This window comes from Ptiloglossa arizonensis, chromosome 9 (genome assembly GCF_051014685.1).
Source record: "Ptiloglossa arizonensis isolate GNS036 chromosome 9, iyPtiAriz1_principal, whole genome shotgun sequence".
NCBI lineage: Eukaryota > Metazoa > Arthropoda > Insecta > Hymenoptera > Colletidae > Ptiloglossa > Ptiloglossa arizonensis.
The window spans coordinates 19,393,746-19,418,619 of record NC_135056.1 but is presented as its reverse complement, the minus strand read 5'-3'; the positions used below and the strand labels follow the sequence as shown (position 1 = coordinate 19,418,619).

Sequence of the window (24,874 nt, the reverse complement as noted above, 5' to 3'; positions counted from 1 at the left end):
AGAAGAATGCCGGCTTCCACCCGGTCTCCACCCGCGGGAAGTGTTCCTCATATTTTCGTTCCGCCGCTACCGGCCATTTCTCAGGCTGTCTTTCCACCGGAAAACGATTACAGTGTATCTTCCGACGGAAACGGCGGCCGTGCGCGAAATAAGAGAGTAATTTGTCGAACGTATACGACTCGCGGAACGTATCGCCGCTTCCTGATACGTATTTATACGCGACTCGTGCACCGAACGCGAACTCTCGTTGCTCGAAAACATCTGCGGAGACCCCACGATTCTTTATTCGCGGTGTCCAACCGGCGCGAACGTCCTCGACGCGGAAAAACGTCCTTACCCTCGATTCCCGACGATATCGGAACGATGTACCGATCGCCCGTCGGATCGCCTCCGTGAGATCTTCGAAAAATACGCCCGACGACATTTTCCAGCGTCGTTCGGTTCTCCTCCTCTCCGGGTACGGATCCGATCCGACCTTAACGCGCGTTTCCTACTATTTCCGTAGCCCTTGGTCCGTGTCGTTCGAAAATATCGTCGAAAAATTTCCGAATTTACGACGACCGGGATAAGGAACGAAAAGGAAGAACTCGTCCCGTGAATATTCCGTTCGGGAAGGAATTCCAGGGTCCCCGATCAGGGTGCCTCGTTTCTATTCTCCCTCTATTTACGAATATCCGCGCGCATCGATCCCATCGCGTTCGCCTCGGACCGCTACACTCGTGGTACGAAAAAAATATGAAAATACGGGCGACGCTCGCTCGCTCGCTCGCTCGCACGCACGCGTGTATTAACGCTAAAATCGAGCCGAGTGGCTCGTTCCGTCTCTCGGTTCGTTTTATTCCGTTGCGTTTACCCGGTACCCGCGATACGGGATCGCCGACTCTCGTCGCTACTCGACCAAGCGCTTAAGCGCACTTCGTCATTTCGAAGAGCGTATTATTAGCGAAACGAGATCGGAAAATATTTTCGATGTCCGCGATATATCGGGGACGTCCAGAGGAGGAGGAGGAGGAGGAGGAGGTGGAGGTGGTGGAGGTGCGCGCGAAAGAAGCTCTCTCTCTGTCTGGCACGCGCGCGCGTATTTTCCCCAAGGGCGGCGAGCCACGAACGCGATGAATCGCGAGGAATCCCTGTGTCTCTGTCCGCTTTCGATCGTCGTCGGTCGTCGCGTATCGTCTAAAGTGAAATTTAATTGGCAGGGGCACTCGATCGTCCGACCGCGGCTAACTGGCACTCTCTCTCGATGCGAGACGCTACGGGGTAACCTGTACACCGGCAGAGATTGAATTATTTTTCTCCCGGAATAATTTTGCCATAAAATAAAAGCGTCGTCGTCGTCGTCGTCGTCGGTGGCGTCGGTGGCGTCGGCGGAGGCCGAGGCGCGGGTGTAGGCGCACCCACGCCTCCGACTCCGAGGGAAACGAAACGATCCGACGCTCCTCTCTCCCCGCTCGACTTCGCTCCGTTCCGTTTCCTCCAGTCTCTGCCAGTTTTCCCGGTTACTCCGGTTCCTCTTTTCCCTCCCTTCTCCTCTCCGCGGCCCGGTCGGTTCGCCGTTCGCCGTTCCCCATTCGCCGTTCGCATGGGCACTCAGCTCCGGTTGCCTCCACTATTTTCCTCGGCGTTTCCTTATATTACATTCTAGATACGGCCGCGAGGAGGACGCTGCGAGCTGAAAATTCCTTCCCTCTCCTGTTTCTGTCAGTGAATATCTTATCATAATAGCGGCGGTGCTGTTCCCTCAGGTCCGCCCGGGCCCCTCGAACCTTACTTCTTCACGGCCGCAGTTTTCCCGATTTCCCACCCTCCTCAACCCTTTCTCCTCGAATAACAAATCCTCCTCTCGGTAACTCTTTCTCGGTTGTTCGTCCTCTCTCTCTCTCTCTCTCTCTCTCTGTCTCTTCCACGAGCAGTCGCGAGTCGGTATCTTCGAATATCGTCGCTGGTTCACGCAGCTGCAGTCCCGCGTTTTTTGTTTTTCCCAGTTTTTTTTTTTTCGTTGTTTTTTTTTCCCGTTCGATGCACACACGCTGCACCGAGCCGCTCGCTCGCTCGCTCGCTCGGGCTGCATCGGCTTCCGGTCGCGTCCCGTTGTCCGCGTATCCCCGCGCGCTGTGACGCTCTATTTCGAAACTTTCACTCGTTAGGTGGCCGATATCGCGCCATGTGGTCGTTCTCCGATGGCATCGACTTCATTCTCGCCGAACGGTTCGCTCCATCTAACCCGATCATCCCCCCATCCGCGCTCCACGAAACCGTATCGAAGATTACCTTTCTTCGCCGCCTTTGCCCCCCTACCACCGGTCACCCCTCCCCGTTCGCCTTTTCCGCTCCGCGGAATATTCCAACTTTTTCGGTCCGTTTTGCAGAAAAGTTCGCCGCGAGAGGTACGCACGGAACTACAGGGAGGGGGGAAGACACTTTGGAATTCGCGCGATTGCCTCGACAAAGTTTTCGTTATTTTATTATGTCGGGTTAGTGCGCGCGCGACGCGCCCGTTTCGCCGGGATTCTTTTGCATCGCCGGAGCCAATATTATTCCAGAAGGTATTTTTAATAAAACCCCCTCCCCACCGCGCTAATCGGTCTTGGTTCGAGGTAGCGAATGGTCGCCCCGATTCCCGTACAATGCGCGCGAAATATATATATATACGTCGATGGCTAAGACGAGGAAACGGTTGATTCACCCGCGACGCGTCGGCCCTTCTCGATTATTTGGTTACGCGAGCGAAAACCCTCGCGAACTTAAAAACACGAGTTTTCAACTTCGCGACTTTTGGAACTTCTTCGAGGAAAAGTCTACGAGCGTGCACGTCGAATGTAGAAACGCGACGAGGTTAAATTATTTACATATTCACCCCCTCGGGGGTAGCCCGTTCGTCGGCAGGATACTCGTTCGCGCGTACCGCGGATGCAGTAAAGACGCGAGGCTTCCGATTGGCGAAAGCTTGGTACGGCGAGTAAAAATTTGCTACCCTTTTCGAGTCGGTCCCCGACGGTACGGGTCGTTTTCTCGTCCCTGTGGAAAAACTTTCCTCGGGTTTCTCGATCCATCGGGGCAACGTGGCGCGGTTCGTGGCGCGTCATCTTTGGCCATTAGCCAGTGACGGAGCATCCGTTGACAGGAAATTGAAACTATGCTTCACTCGCGACTCGTTCGATATTATATGCGCCAACAAGCTGTTAATCGCTGTCATTGCACCGTCACGTACGCTTTAACGAGGGCAACGAATCACGGCTATCGAATCCGCACCCGTTGTAAGCGATGTGAAATATTTTTCAGGGCGTACGCAAAATATACGCGCGGCACCGTGCCGCCACACCCGTCCGTTTCTCCCTACGCTGCGCGTTCATAAATCTGCGCCACCGATGGTAAATACGTTCGATTTAAACTCTAAGGGAAAGCTAATCGCGAACACCGTCCGTACTCGTCCGGCGATGTTTGTCCGCGCTGGGACGCCAATCGCGAACGTTTCGAGGCGAACGCAAAACCCGCGAACGAACCGGGATGTCTCGATACCGTGGGCTCCGAGTTTTCGGAGAGTTTTAAGGGATTTAGTTTCGTCGATATTTCTAAACGCCTTCATCGCCAGTCCCGCTGTACGGACGGGAACGTTCGACGGTCCGATTTACGACTTCGAATATACGATTCGCCGCTGCTCGAGACGTTTCAAGGGAGTTCGGGATACCATCGTGGCCGAGACACCTTGTATCCGTGTATCGGCCTATCACGGGGTAGAATGGTACACGAACCCCTCGAATTCGTCGCGAACGGTGGTACCAAGGGTCGAAGAAGCGACGAGATACGTAGAATTTCGTCCATCTTGGACGAAATTAACACTCGGGGTTGCATCGGAGAAACTTGGACCGTTCCCGTTCGAACGAGTCGTACTCACCGAAATCGCCCGTTTTTGCAGACCTGCCCAGCTTCACGAAGCCGATCGGTAATGTGACCGCAGCCATCGGCAAAGAAGCCGTTCTACCGTGCACGATCCGGAACCTGGGAAATTACAAGGTAAGGGATTTAAACGTTCCGCGGAAAAGAAGGCTGGGAAGAGCTGGCGCGGCGGTGGTGGAACGTTAATTAGCCGGCGCGCGGGCGTAAAGGGGTTCACGGGTTAGCTCGTAAACGGGTTCACGGTCCGATAAGGGAATTCGAGATTTCGGTAATCTCGTGAAAATAAATGGGTCGCGTGGATGCTTGTGGCAGATGTCACTGTCTCGCGTCTTTTTGCGCGTTCTTCCCTCCGCCTCTGTTTCACCCTTACGCTCCCCGAATCTCGACCACCGGCTCCACCCCCGCGCCCACGGCCCCGCGCCCCTACGTTCCTTCCCGAAGACTAACTTTCCAACAGTTTTCCACCCAAAAGGCCATCGTATTCATTCACCAGGTGGAAATAAACCGAAACTTTGTCCGTCTGGCGTGGATTCGTCGGACACGAGAAAGCTTCTCGGAAGTTCCCGACAGGAACACAATTCATTAAGCTCGGTGCCGGGTAACGAGATGAAATTAAACGCCGTTCTATCCCCCTCTCCCCTCCTCTCTCTGTCGCTCCACCGTTCCCCTACACCGGAATGATTAACTCGCGTGGCGGACGAACGCCACCGCCGTCGTTTGTATTCGAACCGACTTTTTTCACGGCCTCCGGTAACCTTCGATCTCCGAACGAATTAAACGGACCGTGACACCTGGATTCGGTCGCGAGCCGCGCGTCGCGAGCTCGCCTCTTCGAACTTTTCGATGCGAGAACGCGTGTCCAACCGAGCGAATTTCGAACGATCCGCGGACGTTTCTCGCGTACGTTAACGAGGAACGATCGAACGGCTCCGCTTTTAAAAGTCAGACTCGGTTCCATTGAAACCGAGCCAAGAGGGAAACCGTCGAAAAGCCCCGAACAACGGTGTACCAAGACTTCACGGAGGCTCGGGAACTCCTCGTGTTTGCCGAGTCGAAGTTAAATAACCAGTGGATCATCGGAGAAGCGTGAAAATCGTATCGAAACTGTTTCGACTAATTTGCGCCTTTGACGTCGAACGGTTTCGACTAATTTGCGCTCTTTGATCTCGGCGAAGCCGTAGTTTCACACGCGCCGGGCGAACCGTCCTACCACGATCGACGAAAAATTCCAAAGACAATCCGAGCGAAAGTTTCGTCCGCACGGTTCGACTTCCCTCGCGGTAAGAACGCTTGCGGATCCACCGTCGGAGAGATACGCTCCCCGCATTTTTCTCCCGATTTCTTTCTCTATACTAATACCGCTTCTCCTCCCAAGGAATATTCGGATTCTTGGATGCACGGGAACTCGCCGGAGAGAGAGAGAGGGAGAAAGAGAGAAAAAAAAAAGAAAGGAACGCTCGAGCAAAGTTCCCGGTACTTCGACAGCAGCGGCCGGCGGTTTCCGCTTTTTGCGCGGCAACAACGGCAAAACCCTCGGGAAAATTTCGAAAGTTTATTTACCTCCGGGGCGGTGCAAAGTCTGCCGACAAAAACCCATTGAAAACAGTTAAAACAGCGGGCGCGGCGATAGAATTAATAACCGACGCTTCCCGGGGAAAGCATCGCAAAAAGAAAACATCGTTGCCGAATTATCGTCGGACGATCCGTCGTATTCTCGAGGGTTCGGGACTCGTTGCGGATCCCAGTGCCCGTGGATTGTACCAGGGTCGATCCAAAACGAAATTAACCCTTTCGTTGGGACGATTCTCTCCTACCGCTGCGTCTCGAGGAGAGAACGACCGTTGTCGGCCGTCGTAACGAACGGGTTAAGAAACGGGGATCGTTCTCGACGAATCGAATCGATTAAAACAATATTCGTTTACCGCGTAGAATTTTGTTATTCCCTCTGCGTTCGCCGGAGTTTCCACGAAGAGAGGCGAAAACCTCGTTTCGGGTAAATTGGTCCCGCACGGGTTCCCGTGGGGTGTGTTTGCTCTAAAACATCGAAAAGGAAGGAACGGTTAGCTTTCTCCGCATTCGGTATACCCGGAATAATAAATTCGCGATCCCGAGCGTCGGTCGCCCGCAGCAACGAACATCGCGAAGCGTACGCGAAATAAGACGTACGCGGCGAGACGGCTCGCGCGAGTTACCCGGGGCTATTAATCGGCCGCGAAGTTTCGATCGTTTAACATCGAGCAAGAATGAAAAATGGTGGCAAACACCGCGGGCGGAACCGTGCCGTACGGACGCGATTCGTTCAGTACGAGTACGTACGCGTGTATCGAGCCGAACGTAGGCAAATGTCTGCCGGTGGCGCGCACAAATGTTTGTTTTCGCCGGTATATCGAGTTCCGTTCCGAAAACCGTGCTTTTTCGCGTCACACGCCGCGAACACGATTCCGTTCGCGACGTACGCCCGAACGTACGCGACTAATTAGAAGTTAAAAGTCGATCCGTCGGCCAGTTTCGCGTTCGAACGAAACCGGGCTGAGTCGTTTTCCCGCGCAACGCTTTGACGTACGACTCGACGCGTAAAAACGCGTTCACGTTCCTAGGATACGGTATTCCGGCTGTTATTTTATATCGGTTTTCACGGTGCGCTCTTAACCGTGTAGCGCGCGCGGTCGCGCGTTCATCCCGCGCGCACACAAACGCGCGCGGTTACACGAAGCGAGAGAATAATATTCGATAACCGCAGATTTGTATTCACGCGAATCCATTCGACGAAACTACCGTTCTGGAACCGTGACCGCGCTACTCTTCGATGAAACGACCCCGTGCCATTTGGCCCTTAACCCGTTACGCGGCAACGGTCACGATGCCACACCGAAATAACCCCGATTCCGTCCTACGGCCGACTTATTCGCCGCCGTACGTTTCTCTCTTTTACGACCAGCGACACGGCGCTCGCCCGATGTACCTTTAAATTAGGGAAATTGTTGGTTCGCGTTTGCTCGAACGAAAAGCTCCGAGAGCACCCGGGATCCGCGGATTCCGAGGATCAGGGGATCAAACCGGTACCGTACCGACATTACCCGAAAATGTAACCGCCCCGATAACGAGCCGAGTTAATTCGTATTAAAGATTACGTTTTCGTTCCCGGAAGTCTCGTTGGCTATTGCTGCCCGAGCGGACGTCCGATCGTTGGGTCTCGCGTGTAAAAACTGTCCCGTTTGCGACGCGAAATCGACCGATTGCTACGCGCGTCGACGCGTTGCCGACTGTACGATTAGGTAAACGGTAGTATGTATCGGATACCATCCGAATACACTTATACCGATACTTTTCTCCTCTCCGTATATTGGAAAGATCGCTCGCGGAATAGGAAAAACCGTGGAGCAGCGGCTCGTACCACTTTCAACGCGTCGATGAACAAACGAGTTAACGAACGCTCGGTGAAAAAGAGGAACGCGAAGGCGTTGGACCGAGATCGCGAAAAAAAATCGAATCCCCGCGCGTTTTCTCCGCGACTCTGGCGCGACTCCTACGGAGAACGTATTCGTTTCGCACGAGCGCGTACGAGTTTTCCCATTTGTCGCGCACGCGCCAACATCGCGAAACATCGCGAAACATCGCGCGACGCGTCTCTTATTTTACGCGAGACGGTCGCTCGTGTCCCGTTTGTCGCGAGATAAACGGATAAACGGTATAAATCGACGGGGCGAAATCCTTCGCGACGGTTTCCGTTTCGCGCGCGAGAACGCGCGTACGCAATCGCCTCGCGGAAATCCAATTGACGCGAATACGCGCAACTCCGTCGCGCGTGTGTCTCTCGTCCTTGATCGAAACGCGGCGCGTACAGGGCCGAGACGCGAGGCGTCGGGACGCGAGACGCCCCGTAACAGCGTTTCGCGTTCCCGCGAGATTCCTTTGACCCATTGTTGTGCTAACACGCGCGAATTTAAGAGACGTCTCTCTATTTTACGCGGTGCGCTCGGTTCCTCGTCGGGTGCCGCTTCTTCCTTTGAAATCGCAGTTAACCGTCGTTGGAACACGTATAACGCGCCGAGTTTGCCCGCGGGCCTCGAATCGGGCGGAATATTCGGGAAAGAATCGCGCGAGAGTGCCGCGGGTCGAGAAAAAAAAAAGAAACAGAAGAACGGCGGAAAAAAAACTCGACAACGAGAACCTCCTTAAGCGCGTTACGGACGAACGATCTTGACTCGCGATATTAAAAGGCAATTGAAAGCGGCGCGTCGGCCTCTTTCTCGTACTCTCTCGGGTTCTATTTCTCGGCTGGCGTAAATTCGTTGTTGGCCGATAAAGGGGGAAACGCTTCGTAGCGAAAGCACAACGGAGAGATTGGTATTCCCGTTTCGTAACGGCGCGTAAAAATTTGCCAGGATCGTAACGGGCCAGGATCGAGAAAGGTAGCTCGGTTCGGTCGGCCGTTTACTCGTCGTCCCATTTCTCTCGCCCGGTACCCTCCTCCCTGGCCGTGGTTTCTTATCGGTCCCGCGCGCACCTCCCGGCCGATTTTTCTGAAAACCGCCACGTTCCCTAGCCCGGGAGACGGAGAAGGAGCCATTCGGTATACGCGGCGCCTTTTCAAGCGATGTAAAGCGAGGAAAATCGGCAAGACGCAACGCCGAGCCTTTCTCTACCTCTTTATTCCGGCTTTCTCAAAGCCGGATCGAGCTTTCGGAAAAAAGGAAAGTAAAGAAAGAGGGACGTTTCCCTCTGAAGACCGACAGGCTACGTCGCGAGGATACTGATCGTCGAACGCAGTCATTTGCACCACCACCGAGGAAATCAGGGACTCGGCGCGCGACTTCAAAGCGATTCCCTTGTAGTTCCGCGCCGCGGTAGGAAAAGACGTCCGGGGCGAAAGTACAAGATTTATGGCTTCTGAAACTCCATCGGACATGTTTGGATAGAGTTCCTCGTCCCGCGACTTCGTTCGGTGGGCTCCGAGGCGCTTCTTTGTATCGGCGGGCCAGATATTACGTAACGTCTAGCGTGAAATATAAACGAGAAATCGTTTGAAGCGGCCGGGAGATCGTAAACCGATAACCATGGATACCGGATTCGTTCGGAGTCGCTATAAATTGGACACGTTCGAATCGCGAAACTCGCCGGATATTTTCCCGTTTGTCCGATTTTTCTCGGGAACGGGGAGGCTAGACGGACGGGGGAAACGCGGGAAAAACGCGACAACGGCGAACGAAGGGCGAAAAAAAAAAAGAAAAAAAGAAAAAAGAGGGAGAGAGAGAGAGAGAGAAAAAGGAAGAAAGAAATATATACGCAGAGGAGGAAGATCGAAGGCGACCGTTTCCACGAGCGCGATTGTAATCAGAATCGTTCTTATACCCTTATTTATAGCCGGTCGAATCCTCTCTCCCGACTCTGTGTATACACGTTTGCGCGTAAGAACCTCGTAAAAAACGGACGAATAGGAAACAACGATCGAGCCGTTCGAGGGAAGAGGGGTTTTCGTCGTCGCGAAACGAGGCTCGGGAAATAACCGATACGGGACGGACATGGACGGGAGAGACCGCGAGAAAGTTCGCGTTGTTTCTTTCGCGGTGAAACGATCGGTTGTACAACGATACGTACGGTGATTCGTCTCTCGAGCGAGAGACGCGGGTTTTACCGGGTAGTGCATCGAAACGCTCGTTCGATCGTCACGGTATTTCTGGTACCGTCGCGAACGCGAACCATGCGCGGAAAATAAATTAGCGCGTAAAGCGCGAGAGCCGCCTCGTCAGCTGGATCGAATAAAACGGCGAGTCCGCGTTAAGAGAGAGCTTTTAATGACACCCCGTCAGGGCGGTGATCGTTCGTCGTCGATCCGTTTTAACGCCGGTTCAATTTCCGTCGCGAAACACGGAATGACGATTCCGATGACGATCAATCTTCCGGCGAGATCGACGGGACGGTTTGCGGGTTAAATAAAATAAATTATCGTAAGGAAGACCGAGGGGTAGTGGAAAATCGGGGATTCGTACGGGGCTAGCCCGTCGCTCGCCTCGAAAGACGAGCAAAAGATGCTGGAAGTTTAATTGCCGTCGGTGGACTTTCGTCGTCGTTTTATACGAATCGTGCTTTTACGTTATGAAAGGAACGCGAGAACGATCAACTCGGTTCCGTTTCATTCGCGGGGTAATACTCGGAACTTTCGCTCGGATAATTCTGTCTCCGTGGACAGTTCCGGACCGAAGTACATTTTTCTTCGCGCGCTCGTTTTATTTTACTACGAAACCGTCGTACTTTCGCTCCCACGCGCTGTAATTACCCAACCCCCGTTGACCCCCCGCCCGGTAACGTCGAGCGAAAACTCGCGTCGCGAGTACGACGCGATAATCCGCGATGGACGCGTCGCTCGTATTTTCGACGATCTCGTACCGTTTTTTTTCGTCGTGGAAAACGAAAAACGACCCTTGCGCGACGTCGTCGGTTAAAACGGGTACGGTTCTCTTCTCGAGAGAACACGCATTTTCCAAGTAGTCGAGGCTTCGTGAACGAATCGTCGAAAGTACCGTGACCTTCCGTAGGTACGTGTAAAGGGGATCGAAGTGTTTCGGTTGTATTCGCTGATGGTTCGATTCCTCCGAGAGATTCTCGCGTCGGGAAACTCGGGCGACTGGGACGCGAGCAGTTGATCGCGAGTTCCGCGGTCGAGTGGCTAAGCGGATACGTGGGTACGGTTTATCTCGCGGTCGCGACGAACGACGTCGGATCGAACAACGATCGGTGGCGTCTCCTCCGGTTCATCCGAGCGTTTCGCGCGGATTCACTTACGCCGTTCCATCCACGGGGTCGCTCCGTCGCTAATTAACGCTCGGAGTCTCGTCGTCGACGGCACGACTTTGGCAACTCCGTTCCACCCTGTGTCCCCACCCCGTCGTACCGGCCTATTCCTCGAGCTTCCCATCAAGCATCGATGAACCGGAGTATTTTCGGGTATGGAGTCGCTGCCAGGCTGGTCGAGGGTGTGGGAACTAGAATAGAGAAATACAGGGGGCCGATGTTGAGAGAGCGCCGTGGGGGTGAACCGGCAGCGGCGGGAGAAGGAGAAAGAGAACCCCGGCGGAGGAGAAGGAGGAGGTGGAGGTGGAGGTGGAGGTGGAGGTGGAGGTGGCGGTGGCGGTGGCGATGGAGTGGGAGAAGAGACGACGGGTGTGAGTTGGCCGGAGTGGTGTTTCCCCGGGGTAAGCACGAGCATATACTTGCCCGGGGCTTATTCAGACAAATCGGTGATTGCTGCGGAGGCGAGCGAAAGGGTAGCTCGCCGCACCACCACCGCCAGCACCATCACCACCGGCGGAGCCACACGGTATCTTGCCGGAGCAACGAAGACAGGGACTTCGGCCTGAAATCCTCGATGGAGGCGAAAAGAGGACGAGAAAGATGGACGGATATAGATGGAGAGGGTGGGATTGCGCGGGCCAAAGAGGAGGGGGAGCAAGTTTTGGAAGAGGAGGGAGAGAGAGACCGAGCGAGATCGTCGAGGTTAGAGCGAAGAACCATAGGAGGGAAGGAGAGCGAAGAATGATTGTTTCCATGATTACAATGGAACGGAAGAGGAAGAGGGATAGGAGGCTGGCCCAGGAAAAGGGTATGGGGAGCAATCTCTTAGCGCTAACGTAGATTCGTGGCCCAGGGTCTCTCGAAATATTACACTGGAGGGGCACCGTACCCACCGGGGAATTTCGTAACTCCGCGGATAATGTGTGTCAGCCGTCGAACCTGTTCCGGGATTTCGCCGAGGAATCTCGCGGTTCGTTTTCCGACGTAAGCAGCGAGACGCGCCCGAGGTACCAGCAGACCCGTACCGTCGTCGACGAGGATGCAATTTGCCGAGCTTGCACGCAGCAACCAGTGTATCCGCCGAGAAAGACCGACGATTGCACCGAGGCGTCGACGGAGAACACGGATACCCACCGGTGACGGTCTCTCGATCGGAATTCCGATCCGGAGTTTCCACCCGATCCGCGAGAACGCGTCCCCGATCCCCGGATAATCGTACGCGGCTCGAAATTATGCAAAACGCGTGAGACCGAAGGGATTCCTAGTTGTCCCGATTGCGATCGGGGGAACTTTTTACCGGACGAGGAGCGTTCGTTCCGGACGGAACGGTCGAGCATTATCCTCGAATAGGATCGAACGAATCGTTATCTTTGTCGTCGAGATAACGACTCTGCAGGCGACGTAATAGTTTCCGTTCTCGTTCCGCGCGGGACAAACTGTTGTTCCCTATCCCCCCCGTGACAAAGTACTTAAGACATTATCGATTGTCCCCGCCGAACGAAAGAATTCAAACGCGATCGACCACCCTTTCCCTCGTTTTTCTTCGCTTATCCTTCTCCTATCCGGCCCGATCAAAAGCGCGGCGATACCTCGCTCTCGGCCACGGATTATCGTCGACGAGGCTTTCGAGGTCGGGGCTACGCTCGCTTTCGGAGAAAAGCTTCCCGAGAAAAGGTGCCCGGCTGCCTAATTAAACCCGTAATTACCACCAGCTTCGACGACGAACCGATTCGCGACGACCCATTCACGGCACGATTCCAACCTTAAAAGTATATCTCTCGCTGAATACCGGCCCCGTCGCGATACAAAGGAACACCGGACACCGGAAGTCCCGCGAGACGAGAATCGATCCCGACGGAGGCGCCGGCTTACGTTTTCGCGCGGTGCGCTCGCGATGACGCGTGTAACATCGACACGCGGGAGGAGATCACCGAGAGGACCCGAGGGATTTAATCTCCGAACGACCAGCGTTAAGCTGCTCGTTCGTTAGAATTCCGAACGGAAGTCCTGCGATGGTTCCAGCCGAGAAGGAGTTGGTACTTTTTCTACGAACGAATTCCGGCGATTGATGAGAGGAGAAAGACGAGAGGCGAGAAGTACGAGTTGAGTTCGAATCGCGCGTCGAGTACGGTGTCGGACCACGGAAATCGTTCGAGTCGGGTCGGTGATATTTTTTTCCAGCCTGGGAGATAAATTCCATCGGATAAAGAGAAGATGGAAGAGTAGACGAGGCGACCGGGACGGATACCCGGTAGTTTTCTCGTTCGCGGAGAGCGTCTCTGGCGAATCTCCGGGTGAGCTTCTCCGAGCGGACAACGCGCTCGTGATCCACGCGCGTAGAATCGGGGGCCGAGCATCGAGCGAGGCTCGAGCATAGGGGCGTATAGGTGGCCATACGGGACGCGCTGGACAGTCGCTTCGGATTAATTACCAAGTGCGGCGTTATAGATAACGCGTATGAGATGCGGGAGTGGGCCGCGGGGCCACGGGAGCCGCGCGATACGACGTTAAATTGAACCTTTCGTCGGGTTGATTCCTGCGGTGCCAGTGACACACAACCCGGTCCGAGGCTCGCCTAAAAGCAATTACTGCCGGTGGCCATACGCGGCCGATGAGCCGCACCGCGCCACACCGCGCCGCACACATATCGGACGTGGATAGACGTTGGTGCACGTAAACACGCGGCAAGACACAAAGGTGGTACGCAACGATATAATATCGACTCGAATCGTCCCCCCCTGTTCCCAACCGGTGATCCGGACCCCCGACCAGAGGGTGTTATCTCGCGTTAATCTCGACACAGGAATACGATCCCTACGCGCCGCGATAATTTTAGCGAGCAAGAACGACAAAGCGAGCTCCGCGAACACACGACAAAGGTAACCAGAATTTCTAAAAGATCGCGACAACGCGAAAGGCTACCGAACTTTTTTCGCAAATTCTCGATTCGGTCGAAAGTTCACCGCACGGTCGATCCGCAGCCGCGACGAGCGGAGGGCGTTATCTCGCGTTAATCTCGACACGGGAATACACTCTCGTCGCGTGACAATTTTACCGTGAACGCGACGAAATTCGGGGAAACGACAAAGACGTCCGGGATGTCTCTCGAAGGTTCCGGTAACACGAGAGGCTACTATTTTTCGTAAACTCTCGGGTACTCCGGTGGCGACGAACGATCGCGGAAATCTCGTAAGCGCGCGGCGCTCGACGCGCGGGTTTTCGCGTCGAATAAAAAGAAAAAGAAAAAAAAAAAAAAAAAAATAGGAACGTACCGCGGGCGCAAAATTGTTCGCGTCGTTATAATTTCCACTTGTCCGTCTCTCCGCCTTGTTACCGGTTATTTAATCATCGCCGTGCACCGTTCTAACCTGTATTCTGACGCGACATTATACGCACATATTTGTATAGAAACGTCAATATAATTAACCGCGCGTAGGTAGAAACGGTGGACGCCTCGTCCGTGTGTTCGGGGGCTCGGAGTATCGCGCGATACGTACACACACGCGTGCTAATATTAACACAATTAGGTCTGCGCGAAGCTCCGGCGTATTATCTTCGTTAGACAGTCGTTTCGTAAATACGTACACAGGGTGCATTCGTCGAAGCGTGGCGGACCGCGTACGGGAACGGTGTACCGAGATTCGAGGCGGACGGAAATTGCTCGACCGGAAGTCGAGCGATTCGAAGGGAGGGGAGCGGTGCGAAGAACGAACGGGTCGAGCAAAGGGGTAAACGCTGATCGTGGATCGATTTTCATAGGAAACCGCGCGGTTTTTGTTCGGTGTCTCAGGTGGGATGGCTGCGAATGGAGGATCAGACGATATTGTCGATGGGACAGCGAACGGTGACCCACTCGCCGCGGTACCTCGTCACGTTGGAGAACGCAAAGGCGAAGAATCAGAGCCAATCGAAGGACGAGGAGGAGGCCACTTCGCGGCTGCATATTCGCCAACTCCGGGAAGCTGACCGAGGTTGCTACATGTGCCAACTGAACACGAAGCCCATGTTGAGCCAGCTGGGATGCGTGGATGTCCTAGGTATGCCTAATTGCGCGTTATGCCGCATTCCTACGGTTAGGTACAGTTGGGTGTTTGCGGTCGTAGAGACGTCACGCGCGCACGCATCCACCTACGCACGTACGTACGCGTGCGAGCACGCAGGCAGGCAGGCAGGCAGGCAGGCACGCACGCACGCACGCGCCGGTTTCGATTAGCCTGGCCACCGAGGAAGGGGGTGGAAAATATGCACGCCTCGCCGCCGCTAGAATACGTTTCAATGGGACCCGCCAGAACGGACCGTAACGTTGCGATGCTCGCTCGCCTTCTATTCGTTTCCCACCCTCTGCCCCTCGCGCCTCTATCGCACACTGTATTATACATACGCGCGCGTATATTACCGCGGGTTGCTCCGCGCGTACGTGTGAGCCCACGCGAGCGCACGCGAGCGCGCGTAATGCACGTACACCCGCGTACCACCCAGATCCGTTGTATCGTGTGCGCGCGGACACCGGGCCAGAAAGAGAATTCATCGAGAGTGTGCGTACGTCTGCCGCGGCATTCAACTCGAAAAAGCGATCGGCCCGAATGGAATGAAATTCCTTTGTGGGGAAACACAGGAAAGGTCCGTTTCCTTCTTTTTTTAACTTTTTTTCCCACCGAACTCCGGAACCCGACCCCGACGTCGACGCCAACCCCGACTCTGACTCCGACGGCCCAACCGTACCACCTCCGCGACCCCCTCGGTATAGAGAATATTTGTCCAAGTTGAACGCGTGTAATTGAAATGGCCCCGGTGTATTCCCTCAAAAGAAACGCGATTTCATCGCGAAAATGTACCCGACTGCGCCACCGTCCTCCCCCCTCTAGATGGTATTTAATTTTCCTCGGAAATCGAAGAGGGGAAGGAAAGGAAGAAGGGAGAGGGGGAGCGGAGGGGGACCAGCCGTTTTAACCTGATTTCACTCCGGTCGGACGAATCCCGTAAATTCCGTCGCGAGTCTGTAGAGTAAATACGCGCAGCGCACACGGTCCTCCCCGAAGCGGCCGCTTCAAAACTACAACTTCGAATTGAATTTGGAACTTGCCCCGGTTTCGGTACGCGAAACGAATTTCTAGACCGTTGCGCTCCGACTTTCTTACGTCGCGCGCGACGCGAGAGTGTTTCGTTTCTCCCCCGGGCGACGTCGTTTACGACCCGTTTCCACGAGAACGTTTTATCCAGGAGTCGGCCCGTGTCCGACTCGAACGTGTCGAACGAATCGAGGTCGAACGATCATCGATCGTTTCCCGATTATTATTTTTTTTTTTTTTTTTTTTTTTTTTGATCGCGATTACGTTTCGTTGGTGCGCAACACCGCGCGATTCGCACCGCGACACCGTTCGTTCGAACGATTCGAGAACGAAAACGGATGGAAAACGAGGACGGTTGCGTTCCAGGTATCGTGGTACGCCAGAGAACAGAACCGAGCGTCTTCTTCTTTCAGTTTCGCCAGATATACTGAGTTCCGGCACCTCGGAGGGTGAGGTTTCCGTTTCGGAGGGCGAGAACGCCACCCTCTCGTGCAACGCCTCTGGAAGACCGCCACCTCGTGTGCTCTGGCGACGCGAGAAAAGTGGTTCCATACTTATGAGGGGTCTTCACGATCCGCTGATACCAGGTAAGATATTACACTTTTATCTCGCCTCGAGAACTCTCGCGTCCGTCGTAGCCGGTGACAAATAACGTTCGATTCTTTTCTTTTTATTAATTCTCGTCCCCCGCTTCACCCACCCACTCGAAACGTCTAGCGGACTGTCCTCGAATATTGCGCCTCGAATATACGTCCCCGTTTCGTATCACGGTTTTCCAACGAGAAATCTTTCGGTTTTCCGACAATATAACTCCTCCCGGATCCTCTTGGCCGCCGCGACGCGACTCTTGCGCACACCCCGCAACGTGTATCGTTTCGAGGTAAACATCGTCGTTTAACCGTGGCAAGTTGCTCGATCGAACGGTAATTAAAATTCGAATCGGAGTTTTGCCGCGGTTCGGGCCAGTTTCGAGAACTAATTATCCAAGGTGTCTACGCGAGACGATTCGCCATCAGGATCCGCTTAGCGGAACATGAAGACGTCGTAAATTCGCCGAGACCTACGTGATGCCGATCGAAAGCAATTACGGTGGAACACGTTCCATCGAATAGGGATTAGTTTGTCCGCGATGACTTTCAATATCTTTCGGCTACGTGCAATTACATCGCGATTCCCCGACCCCGTGGTGCAATTTGACGATTTCGCGCGTCGCTCCCTCTCTCCAGGTGGCGGTCCCCCGAACCGGGGTTGAAAATTTCGCGACTCGCCGTTCCACGTTCGATGCATTTTTCGCACGAGTGGACGGGAAATTCGTTAATCGGGCGAAATATTAATGGAACGAATTCTCTCGGCCGGTATTGATAAATCGATACGCAATATTTTGAGCACAGTCGTCGCCGTGGACAAAAGTATCCGTGGACTGGCAGCCCGTGAGCCGTCAACGCGAATAATGAATCTCCCATTTTCGATGGATCTCATTAGGTGGCTGACACGTTTTATCGGAATCGCGAAACGCCGCGATGATTTATGTCGCTCGATAATAATGTAGTTCGTTGCGTTTCATCTATTTCGAGAGCATCGCGAACCTATATACGCGCAATTAAACGTTAATAACGTGTAACGGCCCGACTCGTTGTATGCCTACGAATTTTCCTAAATATCCGTCCCGTTTATCGCGTTACCCCATCGATCGTTCACCCGCTGCGGCGCAACGAGCCCGATCGGGAACCGGGTAAAAAAATAGAAAAAAAAAGAAAAAAAAATACAGCAACGATCTCCGTCAAATTCGACGTATCGAGGGACGCGTGTGTAATATTCGTCTTACGAAGAAATCTATCGGTTCCGCAGGACTCGTCGATGATCGATTCGCGGAGACGCGAATAGCCGAGAGAAACTGCTTTTACGTTGAAAAGAAAAAAAAAAAAAAAATAAAACGTAACAGACGTAATTACCGGTCGGGGTAATCGTCGATCGAAATTCCGTCGTTCGTTTACACGGTGGTCGTTTCTTAAATCGGTGACGGTGGCTATTAACGAGTCGTGTAAAACGATTCCCGAAGGCGAGATTTAGGGTGGCGGTGGTAGGTGGCGAGGGCGGCCTGGTTGTTTTAACGCAAAGGACGTATTTCGCGTGTAATTTGGTGTACGCGTGAACGCTGGCTCGCAGCCAGCGATATGTATACGAGAGCTTTCAACGAGATATTCATACGATGCACGATTTTATAGTGGACAGCTGGTCCGGCGAGAAACTGGAATTAACCAGGGTAGACAGGAGGCAAATGGGAGCTTATCTTTGCATAGCCAGAAACGAAGTGCCTCCGGCAGTCAGCAAGAGAGTCTATCTAAGGGTAAACTGTGAGTACTTTCGAGCAGTCGATTACTACTTTGCGCGAAACTTCGATAAAATTCCTATTGCCGGGATAATTAAGCGTCGTTTAGCGACGACGGCCACCGGTTATCGATCCGACACGGTTCGCCCACCTGTTTATCCGTTTGCACGGTTTTTTCTACGCGAGAAACGTCGAATCCTGTTCAAACGTTCGCGAAACTGGTTGCCGTAACTTTCCGTCTCGAGGGTGAAAATAATCGCAGGTACTGTCGTTGAACGAAAATTTCAGTCTCGCCCAGCGCCAAGGTTCCCAACGAACTGTTAGGCTCGCCTCTGGACACGGACGTGTCGCTAATCTGCTTGGTCGAAGCTTATCCAAAGACGATTAACTTGTGGACCAGGAGGGAGCAAGTTATCATGAGCGGGTACGTACACGTATACCCCGCGATCTCTGGTATTTGTTTTCGGTTCTCCGATCCGCTTGGATCCGTGGTCGTCGAGAAACGCGACGAAACCGTTACCGGTTGGTTCGCGACGAACTCGAACGGTGGTCCCCTCGCGTAGTTATCGGACCACCGAACGAAATCGATCTCGTATGTATTCCGAGCGCTAAACCTAAGCGATGTGTCAACGCAGCGGCAGATACGAAATCAACGAACGGGGACACCCGGACGAGGAATGGAAGACAACGATCGAGCTGAAGATAAGACGCTTGGAGAAAACGGATTTGGGCGAGTACACGTGTTCGGCGTCCTCGAGCATGGGGAGGGCCGAAGCCACCCTTAGGGTGTACGGTAAGTCGACGTATACTATCGACGAACGCGTCATTTTTCGACGCCCCTCCCCCCTCGCAGCCCCGCTTCTTCGCCGTTTGGATATCCCGTTTCGATTCCGGTTACATACAATTCCTGACACTTCGATATCCGCTTCGGTCCGCTATCTCGCGCGCGTCACACCGCGCCCATCCAACGACCGGATAACCAATTTCGTTCGCGCGACCAAGATCCGTCTCCGTCGAGAACCGAGATTACCCGCGCTAATGCCGCGCGACCGTTCGAGAGTTTTATTCTCGACCGCTGTCGAGGGGGAAAATAAAAAAGAAAAAAAAAAACCCTCCCTTGGCGGAGCATCGATCGAATCTGGACAACCTGGCGCAACGATCCGCGATTACGAATCTCGTAACGGTCAACTTCGCGATGGACGCTTTGACGAACCGTAGGGAAGTCGTTCTTTTTATTTAATCGCGGATCCGCCTAACGGGGACATTAATCGCGGTCCAATTCGAATACACCGTGTCTCGTTGAATTTTCCCACCCCCTGACCGCAACCAACACCGCGACCATCTGTGCACTCTGTCCCCGCACGGACCTATTCGGAGAGTTCCTATCCGTTTAGATTCCACCGACGACGAATAACGCGCCGACTAATGAACGATCGTCGATCGAGAAAACGATCCGTACGAATTCTGTTCCCAGAGATCGAACGAGCCACGCCGCCCACACGGGCCACGTCGGCGAACTGGAAAAAAATGAGCAAAGGGAAGTCGAAGTTCGCTCAAGCGACCACGATCAACCGTGTGTTCCACCAGATGAGCACACCGGCGATGCAGAAGAGCACAGCGAGGATCGTTTACAACAAGCACGCGACCACGTCCACCACGATGGACCCGCGATCACCCTACGTGAAAAACGAGGACGCGTACCAGGATCGCGAGAACTCGAACTCGAACTCGAACGCGAACGCGAACCCGAAAACGAACGCGAAGAGCCGAGCGGCGAACGGGAAGACGACCATCGCCGGTGTTGCCCGAATCTGCTACTGCGCGTTCTTCTTCCGTTTCCTCGTTTTCCACGGTGTACGATAAAAAGGTTTCGCCACGGTGTCGCGCGGCAAATTTGTTTACGTCGAGATTCCGTCGGGGAAGGTTCGTGGTAACGGTCGATCGTTAACGTCGAACGACGAAACGTGGTCTTGAAACGCGCTCGTACGCATCCACGCGGGGACAGTCGTTTTCTCGTCGCGATCGAACGAGAAAAGTCCACCCGCAGAGGGCTGGCAAACATCGCAGCTTCGAAACGACATTTCCGAACAAACCGATCGAGAGAAGGGAATCGCGAACTACGAAGTTTTAATTGAACTTAAAGGAACTACGGGTGGTGGTTGGGATGGAAACGGTGGAGGAGATCTCGCCGCGCGCGGTTACCACGATAACGAAGCGCGCGAGGTACTTCCGGGCGGCGACGATACAGCGACGAACGAATCGATCCATCGTCGCGGTACGTGGACCCGAACGACGAGAAACTGTTGCGAATTTTAAAAGAGAAACGCTTACGGAGGTGGTATTTTTTATGAGCCTTTTACCCGGTTTCCGAACGCGATGGGAACGGACCGCCGAGCGTTCGGGAGCGAGAATGTGTTCTTTAGTTGGACCGACTGTTGCAACCTTCTCGAATATTTTTTTAACGACGAAAGAATCAAACGGAGGCAAGGGTTTTCAATCGAAAGACTACTTATTCGTTTCTCGTTCGCGGAGCTGGTAGGTGTTACGGTGTAAGTTTTATAATGTTAGCGTCGAAAGCCTTAACCGCATGCAGGGTGTCTGTCTCAAGTGGGCCACCAGTGTCATTCACGAGAGCATCGTTCGGGAAATGTATGGGAGAAGTGGAATAATATACCGTCGACCGATTCAACTCGCGTTTCGAAATTATTTCAGCAATGGCAGTGGCGATCCAATTAAAATGAACATCCGTTAACGTATCGTTACATCGTAATAATTATTGTCAACGATTAATTAAGTACGTGTAATACAGTTTTCCACAGGATTCGCGGCCCGTCGTGAATCGACACAACTTAAGCAACTATTCGATTCGACTCGAACACAGACAAATAATTAGCATACTAATTTGTACGTAAGGGGTAATAAAGATAATATCTTTGTTTAACGGTACGATAGGTAAGGGAACCGAGATCGTAAGTGGCATCTTAACGAACGTAAACGCGTCATATCTAAGTCAGATTCATATCCGTAGAACGTATAGTACCGTACTGTATATTTTAGGAAGATACTAGACCTTAATTTTATCGTTTTACGTATTTTTTTAATTACTCGTAGGCAAATAATGTACCTCGTATGCCAACGATTTGAAACGAGACCACGATATAAATGTAATCGGCGTGGTTTACTGCGAGGAATCCGCTATAATTCGAACGATTCGATCGCGCAACGGACGAACTTGTTTTTAGATGATAAATTTTATCGAACGTAAGGGAAGTTTGCCTGGAACGAATGATTACTTGGTCGATTAACGTGTAACGCTTAATTTTTCATTGATATGTATCTATATGTATATGAACAAAATAGCGTGTTATTTTTTTAGCGTAAGAATCATTTGCGGTGCAATTATTATATATACCTTGAGTATAATTTTCTTTCAGGGAAACGACAATAAGCGTTCCTAATAGGTTGCGGTTTGTATGCGTTTCTTAATGTTCCTCGCAATACCGCAAACCATATCTCGCTCTGTAATTGAAATCAGCGCGCAAAATGGTACCGATGGAGAGACTCGACGTTCCTTGCTCGACAAAATTTTCGAATGGAACGACTCGAAGCTTTCCATCGATATTGAACATCATCGTGAACGTCTTCTGTTACGGAGTACAGGTTTTAGTCGCAGTGTGTGGTTCATCGTCATTGGAATAGTAGCATATCCGCGAAATAAACGAAAGAACGCATACGTTAAATAAACCTATTTAACAAATACTGTATATCGTAAAACACTGCTCAATATAACGACTCTACAATAACTATATCAAAAGAATGTTGTTGTTTATAGAAAAGAAAACAAAAAAATATATTACGAGAATACGAAGAGAAAATGTGCTCAAATTGGATAATTATATAGCTTCGAAGAGAACGACGTGTTGACAAATAAAATATACCATGCAAGTAGCGCAGATGTGTACCATTTCTGTCTTTCTTTCATTTTTTTTTTCTCGTTTTAAGTTCGCTTTCGTGGATCGTGGAACGGAGACAAATATAACCATTTATCGGAAGGAAGATCGCTTACTTTTTATTCTTATTAAAACCCACTGCATTTACAACCAGTATACGTACAATTGTATCGCAACGGTGGATGCGATTCTTAACGTCCCTTAATCTGTACCCCTGTCCTACGACCAAAACAGAATACTGAGAGCCATGAAGAGACAACCAACCGCCACGTACGGACTCTTTCTTTCTCCGATCCTAGCGCACTTCCAAAACGTACCCTGAATACTGATCGATCAAACGTCATTAATATCGTAAAATTTCCATACCTTATGTTCGCGTTCTTTGTAATGTTTTCACGCATACCCGACTTTTCCCATTCGCTTGTCCAACAAACTAGGTACGATAGCTTTGACATAAGTGCAGGTACATATTAGTAACAGTATTACTGTTACCAAACTCTGTAAATTAAATATGGCAGACTGCGTGCCATCAAAAAATGGAAATTAATCAAATCTGCTCGATTCGATACACACTTGCGTATGTGCCGTAGAGGTTATGAAACAATTTCCACATACTTTTACTTATACGTTACACTATAGACGTTACGTCTTATAAATTATTGAAACTATAATCTTACCATTACGACTTAATGACAATAAGAGTAGAAAACTGGTAAAAATTATCGATAATCAACTGCCATGTAAATGTCACTCGACTTGACGTGGACGAAAATAGAATTCCGCCATTTTAATGGGCAGATATACAACAAACGAAAAAGTTCAACGATGAACTAACGTTGGGTATCGAATCGTACAACGAGTGACGCGAATTTGCACCGTGTGAGAATCGAATCACCAAATCTCGCTTCTCTTTCGGATTCGTTACGATGCTTTTGCGATCAAACGCCTGAAACATTATGCGAGTTACACAATAGAATAGCAATTCGATAAAAAGATTATTATCTATTAAGTACCTACAATTTGATCCTAAATAACGCTACAAAATGTTGTACAACACCGTAACGTATATAGAAATAAGAAACAGCAATTACATTTCGTCGTACGTGAAATGACGTAGCATAAACTGAAACATCGACCTCGTTTTGAGACGACATCTACATTCAAGAATAGTGACTCCGTAAACTATACTTAACTAAAGCACCACTATTGGTAAAAGCACTAATCGTACATAATTTCATATTGTGCATAAAATAAATCTTGCCTCTATATATCATTTGTGATTCTATCTATCCTATCGGTCGTATAAATATTCAAAGTTCCGTACGTTTTACGGGTTACACAAGTTTATATTTAACCTTGTACTTTCTGAAAATGCTATAGATGTGCAGCCGATTAGCCGGCTTTATTCTCGACGATCATTTCGAGATCCTTTAATCCGTTAATAATGAATAAAACCGCATTAAAGAGGAATGATTTTTTAAGAGATTACGGTCATTTTACAAAACCCTTGTACTTTCAAGCCATTCCAGGCTTCGCCTTTCCTTCGTTACTCGACTAATGTTGATACATTTGTACAATTCATTTATTATTAAAATATGCAAAGTTTACATTTATATCAATATTACAAGTTATTCCTAATTGTAGCATTGTTTATTATGTAATATACAAGTAAAGTATTTATTAAAAGAACCATAGAATTTAAGCCATTAATACACAAATAAATCGGCAGTTCTTTTAGGTAGCCATCTAGTGGAGAATTTATCGAACTATCCTAAATCTAATGTTTACGCCTCTGGCGGGAAAGTGCCCAAGTTTGTTAAAGAATATTTCCATTTTCAAAACTAGATGGCGCCACTTCTTTCTGTATACCGTCATAATAAAATAACTTTCTTCTTTTCACTTAATACTAATCAATTGGTCCACGGTTGAAAGTTTAATCGAAACGTGAATCGTGGGTAAGTAATATTCTTCTATTTGGATAGAAATTAGTGGCGTCATCCAGTCACACAAACGGGAATTATTCCATTACAAACTTGAGCGTTTTTCCGCTGGTAGCGCAAATATTAGATGTAAAACTAGTTCAACAGGTCCTCCGCTAGATGACATCACCAGACTATCGATTTATCTCAGAATTAGTGGCTTAATCTCCACGGTTTTAATAATACATAATTTACTCGTTAATTACATCACAAACAATTCTCCGATTAAAAACACTTGAAACATTTTGAATCTATTTAATTAATTGACATAAATGTACACTTTGCTGCGAGCGGAGACCCGGAGGGAGATACATGGAATCAAAGTTTCATCGATCTCCCTCGATACGCAAACAAAATTATTAAACCAAGGAGATGGAAGGAATCAATGTCCTTCTGATCTCCTCGTTTAGTTCTGTCAAGGAGCGCTATCTGGGGCTACTCGGCCAAGTTTGTCGGGGAATAATGTCTCTTAACGTCACTAGATGGCGAACCTATTGATATTCTAGCAGGTTTAAATTGTTTTGTTACACAAACAAACAACTAATTCGAGCACTTTAGAAACCTAGGTTGAATCAATTGATGTATTTATACATGTCATTTGTTATTAACATGTATAAAAGGTATATTTATGTCAATCAACAATATATAGTAAGAGTTTTTGAAGTGTTTTCACATTAGAGCATTGTTTGTGATGCAATTTACAAGTAAAGTATTAATAAAACAGATAGTGATTCGATAACACAAATTAATTCTTTCTTAGCGTTTCAAGTACTCCAATTACTTGTTTATTTATGTTAAAAAGTTATATAAAGCTGCAAGAAAGTGAATATAGATCATGAGTCGCCAATAACACAATTT

At 50.8% G+C, this 24,874-nt stretch overlaps 2 protein-coding genes across 3 annotated transcripts in view; one reads left to right on the top strand and one right to left on the bottom strand.

Annotated features, from left to right (window-relative positions):
* The window catches only part of LOC143151480 (lachesin), a 39,844-nt gene extending 17,734 nt beyond the window's left edge, over positions 1 to 22,110 (top strand). Inside the window, exons 3-9 of one of the 2 annotated variants that reach the window (XM_076320627.1) lie at positions 3,917 to 4,014; positions 14,480 to 14,726; positions 16,172 to 16,345; positions 17,984 to 18,112; positions 18,376 to 18,511; positions 18,723 to 18,880; positions 19,562 to 22,110. In XM_076320627.1, coding sequence (XP_076176742.1) covers positions 3,917 to 4,014; positions 14,480 to 14,726; positions 16,172 to 16,345; positions 17,984 to 18,112; positions 18,376 to 18,511; positions 18,723 to 18,880; positions 19,562 to 19,950 — 1,331 coding nt within the window. In that variant the 3' untranslated portion in view covers positions 19,951 to 22,110. The other variant, XM_076320626.1, reaches the window with a different exon arrangement.
* A 19-nt stretch (positions 22,111 to 22,129) lies between these two features.
* On the bottom strand, positions 22,130 to 23,177 carry Ksh (transmembrane protein 167A-like protein ksh). Its single transcript, XM_076320633.1, has 4 exons — positions 23,055 to 23,177; positions 22,715 to 22,983; positions 22,441 to 22,556; positions 22,130 to 22,362 (listed from the first exon to the last, which is right to left on the bottom strand). The coding sequence occupies exons 2-4, from the start codon at positions 22,715 to 22,717 to the stop codon at positions 22,257 to 22,259; spliced, it is 225 nt and encodes a 74-aa protein (XP_076176748.1). The 5' UTR covers positions 22,718 to 22,983; positions 23,055 to 23,177; the 3' UTR covers positions 22,130 to 22,256.
* Positions 23,178 to 24,874: the final 1,697 nt, after the last annotated feature.